Consider the following 21,410-nt stretch of genomic DNA (forward strand, 5'->3'; position numbering starts at 1 on the left):
AATATCAAATGTTCAATAACAGCACAACTATCAGAATTGAGTACTGTGTTTATGGTACAGCGTAATTTTTAACTTGCTAGTGTTTCTATTTGTTGCATATAACATAATTATTCTATAAAAACATTGAATTATTTAAACATCAGCATAGTATAATTATCAAGTCCAAACGCTACAAAGCCACAAGATATTTTTGGTGGTGCATCAAAGGGATCTCTTTGTCCTCTAAAAATATTTTGTTGAAGAATTGTACACTTTAGATTTGTTGTAACTGATACTTAATAACTCTATTATATTTAAATTACAAGTCAGAAGTTAAGTATCTCCAAAAATATTTAATTACTTTTAGAATTCAGCATATAAATTATTCATGATCATTAAAAACTAATCTTCTCAAATAAAAAATTTAGAATTTTTTTATTTTTTTAATTTCTTACTATGTGTTCACCAAATAGTATAAGTGGAATCAATTCTAAGAAATTCACGGTCAAACTGGACCGAACAAATTTTATAAACACCTGTAAATATAGTTGTAACAAAAACAACCACTTTTAGTAATCTAAAACACCACTAATTAAAAAACTGCAAAGGAGAACAACATTTGAGTTAGTATTTAACATCAAAAATATTGTCTTATTTTTCTATAAGTTTGAATATGATTTTAGACAATTAGAGCAAGTTTTTGCTACTCAAGGAGCACAGGATTGTTGTCTAGACCTTTGATAATTGAAGGAGCAATATGATTGCAAACATAAACATTATGTTCCAAGTAAACAATACTGCATCACAAATGTATTTAAGATCATGAAGGCCAATTCAAGAGAGTCAAATGAGTAATCATGTTGGCATTGCTTAAATCAAAGGATGTGCTTGATTGGTAACGCTATTTCTCAAAATTGTCCTACAGGGCTACAAGTGTACTGAGAATCACGCGTTCTCTGTAACCTCTAATAGAAGCAGACCTCGTTCACTAAGCTGGTGTAGGAGGAAAAAGGTACGTGATAAGTTACTGAACTCAGGCTACATTAAGCCTTTCAAGGGGATCGAGGCTAATCTCCCTGCCTGCCATGTACAGAGGTGGTTGCTAAAAAATTCATGTACGTGTTTCGTACAATAAGATGCTTTCCTTGGTTGCTAAACAATATTGTTTTCAACTGGGATGTTCTCCGGTGAACCTGGCACACTACTTTCAGGAGTTGGATCGAATCTTAAAGATTCTTCTGTAGCACTAGAAGAGCTATCCGTGTTGATTCTATCTAAAGCATAGAGAAGCAAACCCTTGATGAATCGCTTGTAATGGCGACGGTATGTTGGTAACCTGGAAATTGCGGTAGCAATTCCCTGTAAACTGCAATGGGAACAAAGAGTGAGAACTTAGATATTGTACAGGCATGTGTTGTTAAGCAGGTAGAGGAATTTAACGCCCATCAGAACCAAAGAAAATCGCACATAGACAAAACAAAGGCTCTTGTAAGCTCGAAGTGTTTCGACAAATGCGAACTGGTCTAATAGGGTCTTTCAGGAATTTTCAGGCCATTACGAGCGAAAAGCTTGACTAACTGCAACATGATGCATTAAAGTCCAAATAAGTACCGGCGACTTAATGCTTGCAGCTCGCCTCTCCTAATATCGTTTACTGGCTCGACCCCACCGTTCTCCCAATCCAACATTCGTACCGGGTCCCCTTCCGTTAACACCAGCTTCTCCAAGTAGTGCTCTTCTACCTCGGTCAAGTTTGCAAATCGTAGCTGTTCTTTCAAAGTCAGAAGTGGCTCAAAGAACCAGTCAAGCATACGCTCTTGGGGCTTGTTCGCTGCGGTCAATTCTGTTCCATCACCTGCCAATTGTACAAAACTCTTTCTCGCATCAAAATTTGACCATCAAACCGGGATAGTTATCCATTGTGAATACCAGCACAAATTGTGCAGCGACCATTCAAGACCAGAGTTCTACCTGGACGGCTTCCACATGGAACAAATGAAATATACTTAGAAATATGCAATCTAAAATTGTAATTGTACTCTAAAACGCATGAATTACATATTTTGTCGCAGCAACAAAATGCGGCAAACTTAAGTTTATTGCATGAAATAAAACAGGTCCATGACAATATGCAGTTGAACAAACTACTCATCAGGATGAAAATATGGAGCCACTTACTTAGGAGGATCCCAGCAGAGTTGGACTTCGCAGACTCAAGAAGTGTATGAAGCGTGCAGTAGGCAGGAAGTCCACAAGCAACAATCTTCCACTTTGGACTCTTACCACCCCTAAGCCATCCATCAAGGTCCGCAGTATTCAACACCCCAGCTTCCACAAGATACTTGCCTCTTAGGTTGATATTTCTAAACGTATCTTCCCATATCTACAAAGGCCACGTTCAAGCCCAAAGCTAATGTTGTTAAACGAACGAAGGAACATACAACGTGCCCGTACCAGATCATAATAAAACAGCAAGATGAATAATCTAAAAGGACTCCACAACCAGGACCTGCAGCTTCATTACGTCTCATGTAATTCTCTTCATGTTCTCACACTAAATTCCCACACTAACTGACATGACCATAGCTAGAAACCAACCTGAACAAGCTTGACTTCTTGCAACTGTTGCCGGAGCGAACGTGATGACGTCATTTGTGGAACTGCTGTTGGACTGAAGATAGCATTGTCAGGTGACAATGGCGATATGTAAGTGCCTGGAGGCATTGGATCAGGCTTTGAGAGATCCTTCCGGTACCGAGGTCTAGTTTCAACACACGGAAACAACCATCAGGCACTGACGAACAATAGCAAAAGAATAACATCATAAAACTGTAATTCATACAAGTAAACAGCATAGCGTTGCAAATTTCTAAAGTGGTGCTTGATTAATGTTCAGCTTGTTCAAGAATTACCTTGGTAAGCAAGATCCTTCATTCAAGTTAAGCAAATCGTTCGTGTACTCGTCAAACATAGCCACTATCGACACCACATAAGCCAAGCCACATCGCAGCGAGTCTTCCTGCATTTACAGTCAGTAAATTGAGTTAGGAAATAACGGGAAAGAAAAGAAATCTTAATATAAAATGAAAATGGAAAATCCACCTCCCACTGATCATTTAGGCTGACACTCCATACACTAACAGAAAGCATGTCCCGCATAAAAAGAAGTGTTCACAATCCCAAACTTCACAACAATGGTCAAATTAAATTCACGGACCTGGTAGACAATCACAGCTCCAAAGAGCCCCAACAGGGGACTGGAGACAATGGCCAACAGGACGGACGCAACTACCACGGCAGGCCACAAAAGAAGAGCCAGGCCAGCAAATGGGACACACGCAGCTTCTAGGCAGGCACCATGTCGTCCGAGTAAATCGTGAAGAAGACGGCTCCACCCCTTGAAAAGCAAGAACGGACTCTTGACTACCGCTACCAAGGTAATGAGAGGAGTATCTGCTATTAATCCCAGCACTGCTACTGCCAGACACGCCGGTAATTCCAACAACCTGGAAACAGATCACGGTCAGTTTCTGACTCACATAGAATGCTTTGTAACTGAAGACGGCAACAGGTGGTAATGAAATTAGATTTGAGCATATGAAGTACTGAAAACATGAACCAGACGGGTTATCTGCTACAGTTATGAATGGAGTTAAAGAGCCTTTCTCACTGGTTAAGATCCATGAGAACGTAATCGCTTACTTAACATCCAAAGGCTTGCCATCTTTGGGCTCACTGGAGCGAAAATCATCAAGATAGTCACAATACGAGTGGACACAGAGATCTGTGAAGTCTCGGACGACAGTACATGAGCCTGTCAACGTGCTCACAGTTCCATCCTGTACGACAAAAAATGCCTTCTCAGCAAGTAGATCGACCAGTTTATCTTCAAAGTATTCATGTCGCAGAACTGGCACAACTATATTACTGCTCTCAGCTAAATGTATGGGGTATTGGAGATAAATATGGCAGAAATGAAGAGTCGTCCAACTCGAAGAAGATTTCATACACACCCTTTCCACTCCAAAATCTATCAAATCACTGAATGTGTCAGGCCGCACAATATGATAAGAGTTCTGGATAGATGTTCTACAAGGACAAGTCATTGTAGTAACAACCCACAAACCTCATTCATGCTCAGTTCAGAGATCTGAAGGCGTGAGATTAAAAGTAAGAAGGAAACACGAAAAATCCTACATAAAAAAACAATTTCGTAGAACTTCATATGGGGAGCTTTCAACTTTAAAACATACCACGAACGCATGGTAAAATTTGGACTCTCTGTTTTCTCCAACGGCTTCAAAAGTTGCAACTAAAGGAGTCCCGAATCCGTACCCTAACCCAACGAGCACGCTTCCCACAGCCACCAGCACTGGCCAGAGGAACAAAGGAACTGGCAACAGAAGAAGAGAGAGCAATTTCAATACCAACCCGAGCTTTTTGGTCCTGTAACAAAGTGAGCATCAGGTGAATCGTCAGTTCTATTCCTTCGATGGGGCATAAAATTGGGTTTGTTTCCTCAGAGCAACTGCTGGATATTCTTCTGATTCCAGTTCCATGATTTAAACCACTGCAACTCTACTCCATGACTAAAATCAGAACGTGATGAACACCAACCTTGCAATCGTGTTATACGTCATATAAACGTGAAGGGGCCACAGGATTACAGTCACTGATATATGCCCCACAAATATCACCATAGCTGCGGCAATGCCCACAAATAATCCTTCACATTCCAGAAAATCAGTTCAACTATGTCAGGAACTTCCCAGGGAGGGTTCTCAAAAACATTGCGCAAGTATTGAATCGCACAACTATCCAAAATAATTCCGTGAGATGCAGTGAACGAAGGTAAACGAGTTTAAGCGTGCATGTCTGGAGTGTTGCGTGGTAGTTTTGTTCAAAAAACCCTACGCTACAACCAAAGCACCCAGAGCAAGCCTCTATTCATAAATACATTGCACCTGCGAGAAAAAATAACCGTTCCTTTACCCGGAAAAGCATAAAATATTTCCCCAACAATGTATGCCCTGGTGAAGAGTATCAGGTAAGCAATTACCTTTGATGAGGCCGATGAAGATAAGAGCCGCGCACAGCATGACATAGACTAGAGACATGCCAATTTTGTTGAAGCATCCTCGCCAACAACTGGCTGAAGTCGCCATACTGCATTGGGAATATCTTGTTACCAGAGGCAAAACCTTGCTAATACAGAATTTTTGGTCTTAAGTAATACAGAGGTGGCTAGGTCAGATTATGAGCACGACTCAACCTGAGCCCGAAATCAATGAAATCCCTTACATGTCTTCGAGAGATGATAATAGTAACGAAACAAGACAGAGAAATTGAGCTTTTCATTGTGAGGACTTAACTGGGAATAAATAGCATAAGGACCGATTTCTATGAGGCTAGACCTCTCCGAACTTCACCGAATTCATCTTAGTCGGTAGACAGCGCTAGATAACTCTAATTATGGAAGTGAAAGCGACATGGCATCTCATCCGTGACTTACTCGATATCCTTGGAAACATCAGCAGTTGGGAAGAGAAATTGGACTCGTAAAAATTGGTTGAAGGCTTGTGCTTTATCTTCAGAAGCTGGACAAACAGCGAGGAGAAGAAAGCCCTTTGATTGAAAATGACTTCAACGACGCATCGACTTCGACAAGTTCCTCCAGATCCTTGGAGTCTGAAATTGGCTCCAAAGGCCACTAGTCATCATCCGCCTTGCAATGAGTGTCTTCTGCTAATTGCAGACTTCCGTGATATAACTGTGTGTCTTCAGAATCCTAAATGCCTGATAGATTCACTTGGATACCTATGTCTATCCATCGAGAGATAATGATCTCCCTGTATGTACTCAAAGCTCATTTTCAACGTGATCGGCCACTATCTGGACTTCGGACATCCCTTGCTGCATTACTAATGTAAAATGGGAATCCATAGCATCAGATTCAAAGCCTTCACATCATCCGCCTCTAACAGGACCGCTGCGCAATGACAGCTGAGAGCTTCGATTCATCGAAAGTGCAAGGCAATGCGCAGCATGGGCGCTGTCGTATACTGTCTGTACTTCTTCTGCCGCTACTTGAACCTGCTTCCTGAACCCACGTCCACATGGAAATACTCAATCCGCATGAAGACCTATAAAAAAACAATACAAGGACTATCAACGTCTAGCAAGATAAGCCATTCCTGCGAAAGGATAAATCTTTTGCGCCTCTATTCCTTAAATCCCTCTCGCAACACCTTCTCAAAGCAACAGGCGAAGCTCGCAATCGAGTAGAAAAAACGTTGCCACGAGCACAAGGGGCCCCACGTACCTGTACAAAAAGAAAAAATAAAGAACCTAGTCAGCCTAGAACATACTCTTCCCCATCTCCCGTCAGACAAACTCCTCACTCCCACCAATTCTTAGACGGTAAGCTTTGAAAACTACAGACACCACTTCCAAAACGGACAATCCACCACGACAACGACTAATCCAAAACAATAACACACATTGAACTCCAAGTCCGCCTGTTCCGGATTACCTCCCTCACAAGCCTTAACTTCCTCTCCCAAAAAAATGTAAAATCAAAAATGCAAAAGGAAGGTCAGCAACCAAAATGCCGTCACTATCATTCATTTCCTCAACATTCGCTTCGTAAGTTACTTGACGAGCGCTGCAGCATCCAATTGAAACTGTCACTTTCCCTGCTCCTACTACCCCAACCAAGACTCCTCCTCCTCCTCTCAAAACAACATCACAACAACAACAATTTCCCTCTCCTCCCTTCTCCTATTATGTCCCCTCTACGTCTCGACAGCTAAGACCACCAACCTATCGCCATCTCGAGTGCTACACAGAACAAATAATCCGAGGAAGAAGAGGAATAGAAATAAATAGACAAATCAAAACGAAAATGCAGAATGAGCAACCAACCAAACAAACCAACTCAACAAACACACGCACACACCATTGCTCTTTACGGCCGTTACCAAATTTTCCCGAGCGATTCCGCCTTCTCTCTCGCGCTCTCTCTATCTCTCCCTGCCCCGATTCTCGATGACATCGTCGTGACACCACCGAATCTTCAGCACAAGTCCAGCGATCTCTGCTCGCATTCCAAGCTCAGGGCGCCCATGTAATCCGCATTGCCGCCATCACCACGCAAGTCCCTCCCTCCGACCACCCCTCCCTGTTCAAGAAAGCACCATCCTACGCAGCGGCGCGGCTCATGAATGCCGCTCTATTTCTTTCTCTGTGACTCTCTTCTTTTACGTTGGTGGTTGTTTCTTTCCACTTGTGCGGCAGAGATCGTCCCATCTGGTCGGGAGCAGCGGCCGAGGCCCCTTCGCTCGAGCGCGCGGGCGGGGGGGCGGGAGATCCGGCCGTTATTTGGTGGGACTCGGCTGTGTTTCTGTAATCATCTCAGCATTTAATTCTCGTTCAAATGCGGTACTTCACTTTATGAAGCCAAAAAAGCAAAAAGGCTATTTTGCCTTTAACTTTTCCTTTCGATTTCTCCTCCTGAGATGACTGCTTTGCTCAGCGTCCCAGGTGGGGATTATATATTGCATTGCATTGGAGAGGGGGACGTGAAAAAAAAACACACGATTGGGCCCTGATATGTTATAATGTGAGGAATGAATGGTATTCGAACGTGGAAGAAAAGCATTTTGGCATTCAAACCCATCAATATGTCTGTCAGCAGCTGTGTGTTGGGTCCTCTGAGGTGAAAAAACAGAAATTTTAGAGAGTTTTCACCATAATAGAATGGTACAATTAGTTCAGGATTTGATTCTGATGGAAGTTGAGAAGTGAAAAGGAGCTTGTGGCGTATAAAATGTAGAAAATTGTGGTGAGCATTTTGTAATAATTAAGGAGGAGTTGAGTATGGAGAAAATACTTCTTTTTGGTAACAAATTTTGAAATGTCATTTCTCTATTGAGTGTTACAAGATGTTCAAAAAGTATATGAACAAACTTATAGCTCTTTCTGATTTGTAGACCAAGGATTGCTAACTAACTATGATATGGTAACAACCATAAGTGATAGGACTGTATTACTATGATGATGTATTTTCAGTTAAGAAAGATAAAAAGAAATGCGCATTGTCTAATGATTTTAAGGTTTTCTCCACAGTATTAGAAGCATGGAATGTGATGGTATATTGTACAATTAGTAATAGAATTGTTCTTGGAGGATAAGCGTCTTATATCAAGCAGTCCATAAATTTTCATAATGTAAATTTATTTGGATATATTTAAAATTTAAATTTGGATATATATATATATATATATATATATATTAGTATGATAATTTATATGAATTTATTATGTACAAATTTATAACAATAAATCATGTGGATTCAAATAATATGTGTTATTAAAAATTACTTGAAAGGCAGGTAAGTGATTTAATAGCACATATTTTCTTGTAAAAATAAACACTTGCCAACTATTATTCTTCAATCAATATACAAAGCAAAGAAAAGTTTTTACTGTTTGATTTGTCTTGAATTATGATCATGTTTAGGTTTGAACCCTCAAATGGTATTCCTTATAGATAACACAAAACTATTTTACATAGATGAAATTTGTAAAAAGAAAAAGAAAAAGAAAATATTTCCATTATTTCAAGTTTGCAAAAATCAGAGAGCTTTAATTTTTCATACATATATTTCTCAGTTTTCAAAAATATGTAAAAAAACAGATTAAGACAACATATATCATGATAATTCCATGACCATCTAGTATGTATAAAATATGTAGTATATCAAGCAACCAACAATTTGTTAACACTAACATGAGAAAGAAACTCAAATTTCCCTATGCATGATTTTTTCCCAAATGCAAACAGGTTCTTAATATGTTTTTACCAGACATTACAGTGGTGCACACAGTATTAGGTTCTTGAATTGTTACTTGCAAGATCAAATAACCATGAAACACTATCTGCTCAAAATCATTCTAAACCATCCACTGTTTGGGATTACTGTTTCTTGTATATTTCCCAGGTTAACATATTTGATAAAAATACTGTAAAAGACCATAAAGAAATTGGAACAAGAAAGTGAAAAGAATGTGATTGTCCATTCAAGTTGTGACCCAATGTCAACCATGGTTGTGAAGTGAAGTGGTCACAAAAAGCAACAACACTGGCTTTCACCTTGACCAAAATAATTGCTCACACACACACACAGGGAAAGATCCCACATGTGTATATATATATATATATAGTAACATCCATATGGAATATCCATTTAAGCTATCTTGTGTAATCTAACTCCTTCTCTCCTTTCTTCTTTCTCCTGTCTATTTTTGGGGTTGGAAAGCACACATGTTCACAAACCCCACTTATGTATTCAAAGAATTCTACAAAATATATATATAAGAATTCTTCCATTACCACATCAAGTCTCACATAGTTCTTCAATAAACATTTTGTTTGGTTAATGGGGACTAATGGATAAAAAACATTGTGTTCCTAACATTAGTTCAATCTCTCTCTCTCACACACACACACACACACACATATATATATATATATATATATACATACATGTGTGTGTGTATGTAAGTTATATGTGTATGTAATCATTGAATCATTATTTATTTTCATGCTGCAGCTAGTAAATAAATAAATGCCAGCTCCATGTATTTCTAGTGTTTTGATTTTTTTTTTTTTAAATTTTTTGCTATGGTCTTAGGACCAATATGTTCCAGCAACTTTACATGTTTAATTGAGTGGCACATTCTTTGTAGATCAATGAATATACACTATCAATATTAACATACATATCAGTTTTCATCTTAAAAAAGAAAAAGAATACCCACTAGTAGATGGGATTTTATGTCATTTTTCAATTTGCATAACTTATATTCCATTCAAGTTGGTTTTTTGTTGTTTTGTTGTTGTGGCTTTGAGACCTGGTATGAAGCATGTAAAATGTAGAAATTTGAAGAACAAGTCACTGTGTGTCCTCACATTATGTGCTCCTTCTACCCTCACGTCATGCCATGGATTCTCCCCCACTTAGTTGCCTATAATTTAAGGCGTCACACATTGGTTTTGACTTTAAATTGAAGCCTCATTAAAACCCAGTTCCATCTCAAGGTTCCGTCCAACGGACGTTGCGTTGCTGGCGCAGAAGGGTCCAAACTAGTTCCGACACGAGACGAGGTTCGCTTGAACTGGCTGTGGTTCTGAAATAAGAAAACTGGAGAATTTTTGCTGCAAATTCCTTGTTTCCACATAGATGAAAGATTCTACTCCAGCGGAACATGCGACCAGGACCCAATCGTCAATTGCTAGTGTTAGGGAAGCACGAAAATACGCAGATCGATAACTGAGTCCAACGTAGGAGCCCGCTTGAAAAACGATCCCGCTTGCAAGTCGCGCTCTACGACGCACACAGCAGTCGGTAATTGCGGCGGGAGGGGTGAGCGGGCGGACCTCAGTCGGCGCGAGGAGCATGATCCTCACCCCCTCAAACAGTTCCACCGCCCGCTGCCTCCCAGGGGCATGGAGCCGATACCACGCCAATTTCCCCGGACACTGGTTCTCTAGCAAGCGGCATTTCCTAACTCGGAACAATCTCAAGCGCAATGGCAGGCATTGCCATGATCGGAATCCATTAATGGGTACCTTCGGAACTCATTCACGAGGAGATCGAACGGGTGGAACTGCGCTTCCGGGCGCCCCATCACGGCTCATCTAGCTTTGATCCGAATTCGTCATAATAGTGGACGTAACGTTGACGATTGGACGAAAGCGCCGACGACGAGAAACTGCGTTGAATGTTTTGATGGCTGGACCACTGACAGTGTGAACAGCACCCATGTCTACAGGTCTGTTTATCTTACTGTCCATCCATCTATATCTGTTCATCCATTTATCTCTCTGTTCGTCCATTGAGTTGAAACATGCTTTGAGCCTTGGTACTATGAACTCATGTCAGGGCCCAGCCCATTGATTGCTTGATATGGTGCTCAAATAACACTTCATTAACACACTCAAGGTAACCATCATGAATGTTGACAGGAGCCCATGTGGGTGTAACCAGTATTGTACAAAACAAGGGAATTCTTTTAATCTTTGTTATTATTTATTTATTCATTTATTTTTTGCGGTAAGTGTTTCTCTGCTTACAATTTGAGGATCACAATGCCAGTTCCTAGCCCTATCACCAATACCACTATGTGAGGCTTAATCAACACTGGATGCATCCAGCATTGATTTAGCACTTTGATTATTGCTTTTTGAAAAATGTTGTGACACAGATACCTAGAGCTCATGTCCCCACTAAATTTGGACCTCTGTGCTTCATAATTGCTGTGTTTTAAGAGCAGGAATGTGGCATGCTTGTATAGTTCAATGAAGAAATCAGATGTCAGTTAACTTAAACACAAACTTTTTCCAACATGAGTCTCTTCTACTTGCAGTTGCTTCAGAATCTTCTTAACTTCATTCATTAAGATCATTTTTGCATGGGCTAGACTAGGGACACACCCCTTTGATGAGAAAGTGTCCAACCCTCCACCGTTTTGTGATAACTTTCATCATTTGAATTTGTGGCAATTTTTTTGCTGGGGTGCCATGGGAATAACTCTCTTTGTGGATTTTAGTTGCTCCATGTTTTCTTGAGAAATTCCATGACAACTAGGTGAAGTAGGTGTGTGGCTAGAAGATGGAACAAACTACCTTTTTGGTTACACAAAATCGTCAAGTGATAAGCTAACTCATGTTCATAGTGTTGAAATGGGCTTGAATTGGTCTGCTACCTGCTCATCTTGCTCTGCTTGGCCAATGACAGTATGAAAGTTGATTTCTTGATATTGGTTGTGAGCATGGAATGTTATCAAATTTGAATATCCACCAGTCCAGTACTACTCAAAGGCTGCTCCTTTTCCTTTCGGGTAATCCAAAGTGGAAGATTGGAGCTTCTCAGTGAAATAGGGGGGGGGAGGGACACTTTTTCATCAAAGGGGTGTGTCTTTAGCAATTTGGAGGTGTGTTCCTTGTTGAGCTCTTGTTGCAATTTATTCATTTATTTTTAGAATGAATGGTGAATTCTCTGCTGAGATAAGAAAAAAATGGAACAAACATCTCATGTCCTAATATTTCTTTTAGGAAGGTGGATTTTGGGAATGACATGAGAGATCTTAAGTTTTGAATGTTTTGATTAGTTGAAATAAAGAAGCCTTCTTAAGTTGGCCCTATGCTTAGAAAAATAATTCTAAAGGCACAAGAAAAAAAAGTTGAGGTGGAATGTGTTTTTTCCTATATGGCATGGATAAAGTTGTTAAACAAATCCTCATTAGATCCATCTCAAAGAGGTAGGTTTTAGAAACTTTTAAGTAGCTGTATTAGGATATACTTAGAACTCTTGTTCATAAATAAAAAAAATGAAGATTTTTTACTTTTTATAATTGTTTAAATTAGGAAATGGACCGACATAGCTAGACTTCAAAATTAACAATAAATTGATCTATTTTGTAACATCTTTTTTACTTTTAGTATAATCAAAGATCAAAGATTTTAATAAATAGATTTTTTTTTGTCAATCTAGAGACCTTAATATGGTTTTTAAACCATGTCTTTTAAAGTGGGCTTTTAGATATAAAGTGTCTCTTAGATGAACTTTATATTTAGGTGGTAAGGTAAGAGGTTTTAACTTTTAAATATTTTGATTAGATGAAATTAAAATTTCTTCTTGAATTGGTTTTTTATTTAGAAAAATAATTCCAAAGACTTTATAAAGAAAAGTTGAGATGGAATACATTTTTTTTCCTACATGATACAAATAATATTGTCCTTATAGTTTTTGCTTAAACTATCTCAAACAATTGATTTAAATAAATAAAATAAAATATTTATAAAAAACAATGATTAAAAGAACCATCAATAATAAGAAATCAAAAAAATTTTATATTTTTATATTTTTTAAAATATATAAATAAATAAACATATTTAGAATTGTAATTAAAAAACTTTGTATATTTTTTTGAACTTTTTCTTACTTTGTATTATATAAAGCATCCATGGATTTAATTTGAAGATTCTTATTCATCTAGCAAGAGATCTTATTCAGTCTTTTAAATTGTGGCCTTTCAAAGTAGGCTTCTAAATATATAGTCTCATTTTTTAAATTTTAATATAATATAAAATTAATATAATTTATTAGATTTTAATTAAGTTTTTAAATTTAGAATATAGTAAATTTATTAGTCCCACTATTTGATAGTATAATATATATTTTTCTAATTTTTTTCATTTGATAGACCATTTCTTTAGAATTATATTGCTTTTATTTGAATATATTTTGATTATAATCGATGTCTAACTAATCTAAGTAGTTGTTAGGAACATAGTCCTTAGACCTTTCTAGAGATAAGTTTCTAGAACCTTCTAGAAAGAAGTCTCTAGAAACTTCCAGAAGATTCCTTGAATATTCTCTTAGAATATTCTTCAAAGATTCCCTAAAGATTCTCTAAAGATTCTTTTAGAAAGCTCTAGAAGATTCTTAGAATATTCTAGTAGATTCTAGGAAGTTACTTGAGAAGCTTCCTAACTCTTGGGTAGTTGCTCAAGAAGCTTCATAGTTCTTAGGAAGCTTCTTGATGCGCTTCCTTAGAACCATAGGCCAGTAGTATATATAGGAGTCGAGGCTGAAGAGTTCTTCAGTCTCGACAACACATCTCTTGGAGTTCTAGCTCATCTTTCTGGTGTTGTTCTTGTACTCATCTGTTTAATCTAGTTCTGCCACTTCTTCTTGAACTTCTTGTTAGATTTCAAGTCTGTATTTTGTGTCCGTGACAGTTTGTCGAGACTACCTTTATCTTAATATCAGAGCTGAATCCTTCTTGTTTGAGAGCGGATTACCCCTCTTCTTGAAGGTATTCTAGCGCTTTATGGGTTGCGGATTACCCTCCTCTAAACTGATATTTTCTCAATCACTATATCAGAGCTTAGTTCTTTGAGGCAGAGAGTGGACTATCCCTTTCCTTGGAGATACTTGAGCGTTCTAAGGGTTGCGGATTACCCTCTCTTGGAATGATATTAATTCATTCTTTTTGTTTAGCATAGCTAGTAGAAAAGACTGTTAACATCGATTTCAGAGCTTTTCCTTCTTGATAGAGTGCGGATTACCCCTCTTCTCGAAAGCATTGAGGCATTTTTAGAGGTTGTGGATTACCCTCCTCTAAAACTGAAATCGTTTAGTGTTTTTTTCTTTTCTCTTCTCCGAGTAGATTTTAGTGACAGGTAGTCCTACAATTTTTTCCAAGAGACTTAGCAATTTCTTCTTCTCTCAAAATTTTAATCCATCTATTCTCTAAATATGGAAGTAGACCAGGTCATAGACAGTGCATCTCCACAAGTAGACAATAGAGTGGCAACTCTTACAGATCTTCAAGCTCTTATCAATAGTGTACGAAAGGAGATTGCATTTCTTCGCAATCCAAGTAAAGAACCTCAAATTGATCTAGTGACCGAAGAAGCTAGACGCAAAATTTATAGCCTACAACAAGAGATTATTTGACGGAGAGAAGCAAGACATGTGTCACATACGACCCCTATGGATACTTCAAGGATTAGTACGAAAGAACCAAAAGCGAGTATGCCAGACAAGTTTGACGGAACAAGAGCCAACTTCCGAGGTTTTGTGCAACAAGTACGGCTTTACCTACGCTTATACCCTTCTCGTTATCCGAATGGATTTACCCAGGTTGCTTTCATAGGTACTCTTCTATCAGGAAATGCTCGCTCTTGGTTTGCTCCACTATTGAAGAAGGATTCTCCAATATTGTACGACCTAGAGGCTTTCATAGAAAGACTTACTGCTGGGTTTGGAGATAGCGATCGAGAAAGAGTGGCTGAAAGAAAGATACAAAATCTGCGACAAGGATCACGTTCTGCTGCAATCTATGCTGCAAAATTTCAACACCTTACATGTGATCTTGATTGGAATGATAAGGCGTTCATGACACAATTTCGATATGGACTGAGAGATGATGTCAAGAACTTATTGATCACCATGCCTAAGGCGGATACTTTAGAAGAACTTATATCTCAGGCAATTATTTGTGACAACCGCCTCTTTGAATTACGACAAGAAAGACGATCAGGCTGGAGAAATGATGGAGCATTTGCTACATTTTCAAAAGGTCCAGAGAATCACTCCACAGATCCTGAACCCATGCAAATTGATGCGGTACGTTTCAAACCCCTCACAACTGAGGAAAGGAAGCGACGGTTTGAACAAAACTTGTGTTTATATTGTGGAGAAGTGGGCCATAAAGCTGTAGATTGTTGGAAGAAACAGAAGCCTCAAACAACAAGACTCAGGAGTACAAGCATGCAGGAAAACAAGGACGCCCAGCCACAATAGGGAGCCTGCGGCTGGACATCTCAACATCCAAAATTAATCAAGGTCCCTTTCTCTCAGCTCAACCTTCAGATTGTTTTATGGTACCTTTACATCTGGGTATTCAAGAACTACAAGTCGATGCTTTATTAGACTCGGGTGCATCCGCTTGCTTTATAGATGAAGAGTTTGCCAAGCTTCACAATATTTCTCTTGTAAAGAAACTTAAGCCTGTCCATGTAGAAGTCATAGACGGACGACCATTGTCTTTGGGCAATGTTATCCATGAAACTAAACCATTGAAGGTACGACTTGAAAACCATGAGAGCAATATTGTGTTTAATGTTATCAAGACCCCTATATGTCCTATCATTTTGGGACTATCTTGGCTTGATAGATATAATCCATTGATAGATTGGAAGTTGCGGAAAGTGACATTTCCAACAAACTCCTTGAAGGTGGAATCTGCCAAGACAATGTCTAAAAACAAATCCTTGTTTATAGGTGCAAGGGCTTTCATGAAGGAAGCCAAGCAAAATACACCTCTTGTCATCTTCGCAACTCCGACTCAAGAAGATGCAACTCCGACTTTGGTTATTCCAAAGCAGTATGAAGAATTCAAAGATGTCTTTGAAAAGAAGAATGCTGATATGCTGCCAGAGCATCGACCCTATGACTGTGCCATTGAATTGCAAGAAGGAGCACAACCACCTTTTGGACCAATCTACAATTTGTCGCAGACGGAGTTGACTGAGTTGCGGAAGTACATTGACGAGAATCTAGCCAAGAACTTCATCCGTCATTTGAAGTCGCCAGCTGGGGCACCAATCTTATTTGTGAAGAAGAAAGATGGCTCACTACGGATGTGCGTGGACTATCGAGGTCTCAACAAGGTGACAAAAAAGAATCGCTCCCCATTGCCTTTGATCTCTGGTCTTTTAGAACAACTTGGGCGTGCAAGGATCTTTACAAAGATTGACCTAAGGGGAGCTTACAACCTTGTGCGAATCAAGGAAGGAGATGAATGGAAGACAGCGTTCCGAACAAGGTATGGCCATTTTGAATACAATGTCATGCCATTTGGTCTTACGAATGCTCCAGCGGTCTTTCAACACATGATGAACGACATCTTTCGAGAGTATCTAGACGAATTTGTTGTCATCTATCTAGATGATATTTTGATATTTTCTAAGAACGAGGAAGAATATGAGAAGCACGTTCGTCTGGTACTCAAAAAACTACGGGAGCGAGGATTCTATGCCAAATTGGAGAAGTGCTTATTTCACCAAACTGAGATGGAGTTTTTGGGATTCATCGCGACTACGGAAGGCTTGAAGATGGATCCAAAGAAGGTGGAAGCAATCATGTCTTGGGAAGTTCCGAAGACGGTTAGGGACGTACAATGTTTTCTTGGATTTGCTAACTACTATCGGATCTTCATCAAGAATTATTCTCAAGTTGCTGCCCCCCTCACTTGGTTAACGTGTAAGGACAAGCTTGAATGGGAACCTATTGCAGAAAAAGCATTTCAAGATTTGAAGATGGTATTTACTATAGCTCCAATCTTGGTACATCCGGACTTTACAAAGGCCTTTTATTTGGAGACAGATGCTTCGGATTTTGCTTTGGGAGCTATACTTTCATAGATGGGCGTAGATGAGAAGCTCCATCCAGTTGCGTTCTATTCTCGAAAATTCTCTGCTGCTGAGATCAACTATGAGATCCACGATAAGGAACTCCTTGCTATAGTAGATTCTTTCCAAAAGTGGCGCCACTTTCTTGAAGGAACTGCACATCCAGTGACCGTATATACGGATCACAAGAATTTGGAGTATTTTATGTCGGCTCGGGTTTTGAATCGGCGTCGAGCTCGGTGGAGTATGTCGCTATCCAGGTTCAACTTTGTTATTACTTATCGGCCTGGGAAGCAACAAGGGTTGTCCGATGCATTATCAAGGAGATCATATCTCGCGCCAAAGGCTGGAGATGCAGCATTTGATCAACAGTGCACGACACTGTTGAAGCCAGAGAAATTTCGGCTCAACGCAGCTATTGTACCAATGGATGCTGACTTCCTCGACCAGGTACGGGCCGCAACCATTGAAGATTCTGTAGCCCTTGATATCAAGCAACATGCTAATGATGATAAATTCAAGATGGAACGAGATCTAGTATATTTCGAAGAGCGGTTGTATATCCCAAAAGGGCCAACACGACTCCGAGTTCTTTAATCTCGTCATGACTTTCCAACTGCGGGACATTATGGATTCAATAAGACCTTGGAACTTATTTCCCACGATTTCTGGTGGCCTCAAATGTGGAAGGATGTGAAAGATTTTGTTGTATCTTGTAACATTTGTTCAAGATCCAAAAACCCTCGACATCGGCCTTATGGACTTCTACAGCCATTGCCTATTCCGTGCCGACCATGGTCTTTGGTTTCCATGGACTTTATTACGGATCTACCACCATCGAATTCATTTGATAGTATTTTTGTTGTCGTAGACCGGCTTACAAAGATGGCGCATTTCGTCCCTTGCAAGAAGACATCGTCAAGCGAAGACACAGCAAGACTCTTTCTTGATAATGTGTATCGATATCATGGTCTACCAGATGATATCATATCGGATCGAGGAACCCAGTTTGTGTCAAAGTTTTGGAAATCTCTTTTTGAAATATTGAAGGTGGATATCAAGCTTTCTTCGGCATTTCATCCTCAAACGGACGGCCAAACAGAACGGGTGAATTAAGTTTTAGAGCAATATTTACGTTGCACCATCAACTATCAACAAGATGATTGGGCCGCATATCTACCGCTAGCCAAGTTCGCATATAACAACACCCTTCATGCGTCAACTCAACAAACGCCATTCTTTTCCAATTATGGATACCATCCGAAGCTTGACTTATGGAGTTCGTCAACGATTAACAATCCGACAGCTGAAGGATTGGTGAAGGAGCTTTCGCAGCTTCAAACTACATTGAAGCTTCAATTGCAAACTGCCCAAGAATCTTACAAGGCGTCCGCGGACAAATTTCGGAATCAGGCACCTAAATTCACGATTGGAGACAAAGTTTGGCTGCTTCGACGAAATATTAAGATCAAGCGGCCATGTGACAAATTAGACTATCGGAGATTGGGACCATTTGTTATCTAGAAGCAGATCAATCCTATAGCGTATCGTCTGGAGTTACCAGCTACTATGAAGGTACATCGTGTCTTTTATGTTTCTTTGTTGGAGCCTTATCGATAATCGTCTTTTCCTCGAAGAGTACAATGTCCACCACCTAGCATAGAAATAGAGAACCACGAAGAATACGAGGTGGAAAAGGTCCTGGATTCACGGCAAAGACGGGGTAAATTAGAATACTTTGTGCATTGGAGCGGTTACGATATTAATGAACGAACATGGGAGTCGGCCGAAAATCTCACGAATGCGCCACAAAAGGTACAGGAGTTTCATCGACGATATCCTGAGAAACCCAAGCCGGTTCGACGATAGCTTCTTACTGAAGCTTGCTCATCCAGAAAACAGAAAAGAGGAGAGAGCACCACCAAAATCCATTGTTGATGTAGTCATTCTCTCCAAGATAGCGTAGAACTTTGTTAGTAGCCCAAGTTTGTTCTTATTGTTTTAGCCTTTGAATATGGATAGCCAAGATACTACACTTGTCATGTCATCTCAAGCAACTAGCTCACGAAGACGACCGCGAGATGAAGATTCGCCTACACCATGACGACGTCGAAGGATTCCAAGCAACAGATCGCTGGTGATTGTATTTGAGGTCGAGCTTGCCTACAATGGTCAGCCAGAAGGAGTGTTTGCAGGACAATTTCACAATGAAGACACGGAGGTTCATGCTTGGTCAGAAGTTGAAGGCGTGGGCCACTACCGTTGGCTTCAAGGACCATTGAATCACTTGCCTCGTGAACAACAATTGGAGTTCATAGCAGAGGTTATGCGACAGATCTTCATTTTCTTGCGTTGGTATTGACTGACGATAACATTACTTCTCGGAGACCTCGAAGCTAAAGGAGGAGGTGATGTTAGGGACATAGTCCTTAGACCTTTCTAGAGACAAGTTTCTAGAACCTTCTAGAAAGAAGTCTCTAGAAACTTCCAGAAGATTCCTTGAATATTCTCTTAGAATATTCTTCAAAGATTCCCTAAAGATTCCCTAAAGATTCCCTTAGAAGGCCCTAGAAGATTCTTAGAATATTCTAGTAGATTCTAGGAAGTTACTTGAGAAGCTTCCTAACTCTTGGGTAGTTGCTCGAGAAGCTTCATAGTTCTTGGGAAGCTTCTTGATGCGCTTCCTTAGAACCATAGGCCAGTAGTATATATAGGAGTCGAGGCTGAAGAGTTCTTCAGTCTCGACAACACATCTCTTGGAGTTCTAGCTCACCTTTCTGGTGTTGTTCTTGTACTCATCTATTTAATCTAGTTCTGCCACTTCTTCTTGAACTTCTTGTTAGATTTCAAGTCTGTATTTTGTGTCCGTGACAGTAGTACCATATATGCTTCGATTTAAAAATTTAAAATTATTTATTTATTTATTTATTTATTATATCTATATATGCATAAAAAATATTTTTTAAATTAAATACAAATATTTTTAGTATTATGAATATTTTTTTAATTTTTTTTAATAAAATAAACTATATATGCTATTATATAAAATATTAAAACTTAATTTTAAGATGATCTATGGTTTTTAGTATGTAAAAGGTTTTTTTTAAAAAAAACTAAAATCTATTTCACTATTCATGTTTGTGAGCCCACTTGATGTAAGTCAAGTGCATTGTTTAGAAGAAGATTGGAGTTTTATTTTCAATAATTCTAAAATAAGAATATTTTATTTAAATAATTATATTAGGATTTTAATTTTTTATTTAGTTATATCTACCAATTTAATCCTTTTATTTTATAAATGGCATTCTATAACTTAATCTGTGAAAACTAATCCTTTAAAACAAAGATGTGATTTTTTTTTGAAAACTATAGTCTTGTTCTTGAATGTCAATTTTATTTATTTATTTATTTATTTAAATGATTAAAAGTTTTTATCCTTTATTTTTAATAATACCCTTAATTCTATTTAGACTATTTTAAAAATTAAGCAACTCAATCAAATTAAATATTAAAATCAATTATATATATATATATATATATATATATATATATATATATATGTGTATATATACATGCATACATACATATACTCTAGCCTTATTGATTCTATATCAAGGCTTTATTTATCTTCAAGATTTAAATATTGTGCAAAGTCCAACTATTTTTTGTATACTACTATGATTTGAGAAAATATAGTTCTATAATTAATAAAACTTTGAATGTTGTAATAATATTATTCTAAAAGTTCAACTATCTATTTTGAAAAGTAATTATCATCTTTTTTACATTAAATATTCTTATGTATATTTTTTTTAATATTATTTTTTTAACAATTATTCTGAGCTACTAAAGTCCTAAATCTTCTTTAATATTTCTTTACAAATTTTTGTTATCATGAATACATTATCTTTATTATTAAAAAATCCATATATTTTTATGTAAGATAATAAAAGAATATTATCAAAACTTATCAATAACAATAAGTCTTATGTTGCATTCATACTTTAAATAATACACACTTTTATTGTATTTTAAGTACCATTTTTTTATCTTGAATATTATTAGAATTATATATTTTTTTGTTTCTTATTATCATTGCAATCTATTTTTCTTCTATAATTCAAGACGTTACAAATTCAAAGATTTGTAATTCTTATTGCTTTGAAATTAATAAATCTTGTAAGTATTATTACATACAAATGTTGTATTTTTTTTTTTTAAAAAATTCTTAAAATATTTTTTTTAGAATTATAGAAGAAAAATTATAATATCCTATTTTTTAATATATATATAAAATGATATTTGACATAAGACAAGATTAGAATTAATATTCATCTTACTCTAATTCTATTTGGATCATTAATATAACTTAATGTAGCTTCTAAAACACAAAATTTTGATTTTTGCCATAGTATTCTATTCAAATTTCCTAAATATTTATATAT

At 37.9% G+C, this 21,410-nt stretch overlaps 1 protein-coding gene across 4 annotated transcripts; it reads right to left on the reverse strand.

Annotated features, from left to right (window-relative positions):
- Nucleotides 1-827: 827 nt before the first annotated feature.
- LOC112284091 (putative membrane protein At3g27390) lies at nt 828-7,161 on the reverse strand. Of its 4 annotated transcripts, none has more exons than XM_090251409.1 (13): nt 6,960-7,161; nt 6,228-6,301; nt 5,492-6,079; nt 5,039-5,145; nt 4,597-4,705; nt 4,233-4,425; nt 3,682-3,818; nt 3,197-3,485; nt 2,892-2,998; nt 2,578-2,740; nt 2,158-2,362; nt 1,591-1,834; nt 828-1,345 (listed from the first exon to the last, which is right to left on the reverse strand). In XM_090251409.1, the coding sequence occupies exons 4-13, from the start codon at nt 5,142-5,144 to the stop codon at nt 1,132-1,134; spliced, it is 1,767 nt and encodes a 588-aa protein (XP_090107535.1). In that variant the 5' UTR covers nt 5,145; nt 5,492-6,079; nt 6,228-6,301; nt 6,960-7,161; the 3' UTR covers nt 828-1,131. The 4 variants fall into 4 exon arrangements, with proteins under 4 accessions (XP_090107535.1, XP_090107536.1, XP_090107537.1 ...); XM_090251410.1 differs by having other exon boundaries at nt 6,938-7,126; XM_090251411.1 differs by lacking the exon at nt 6,228-6,301 and having other exon boundaries at nt 6,938-7,154.
- Between the last annotated feature and the right edge of the window lie 14,249 nt (nt 7,162-21,410).

Source organism: Physcomitrium patens, chromosome 6, assembly GCF_059467195.1.
Source record: "Physcomitrium patens ecotype Gransden chromosome 6, ASM5946719v1, whole genome shotgun sequence".
NCBI lineage: Eukaryota > Viridiplantae > Streptophyta > Bryopsida > Funariales > Funariaceae > Physcomitrium > Physcomitrium patens.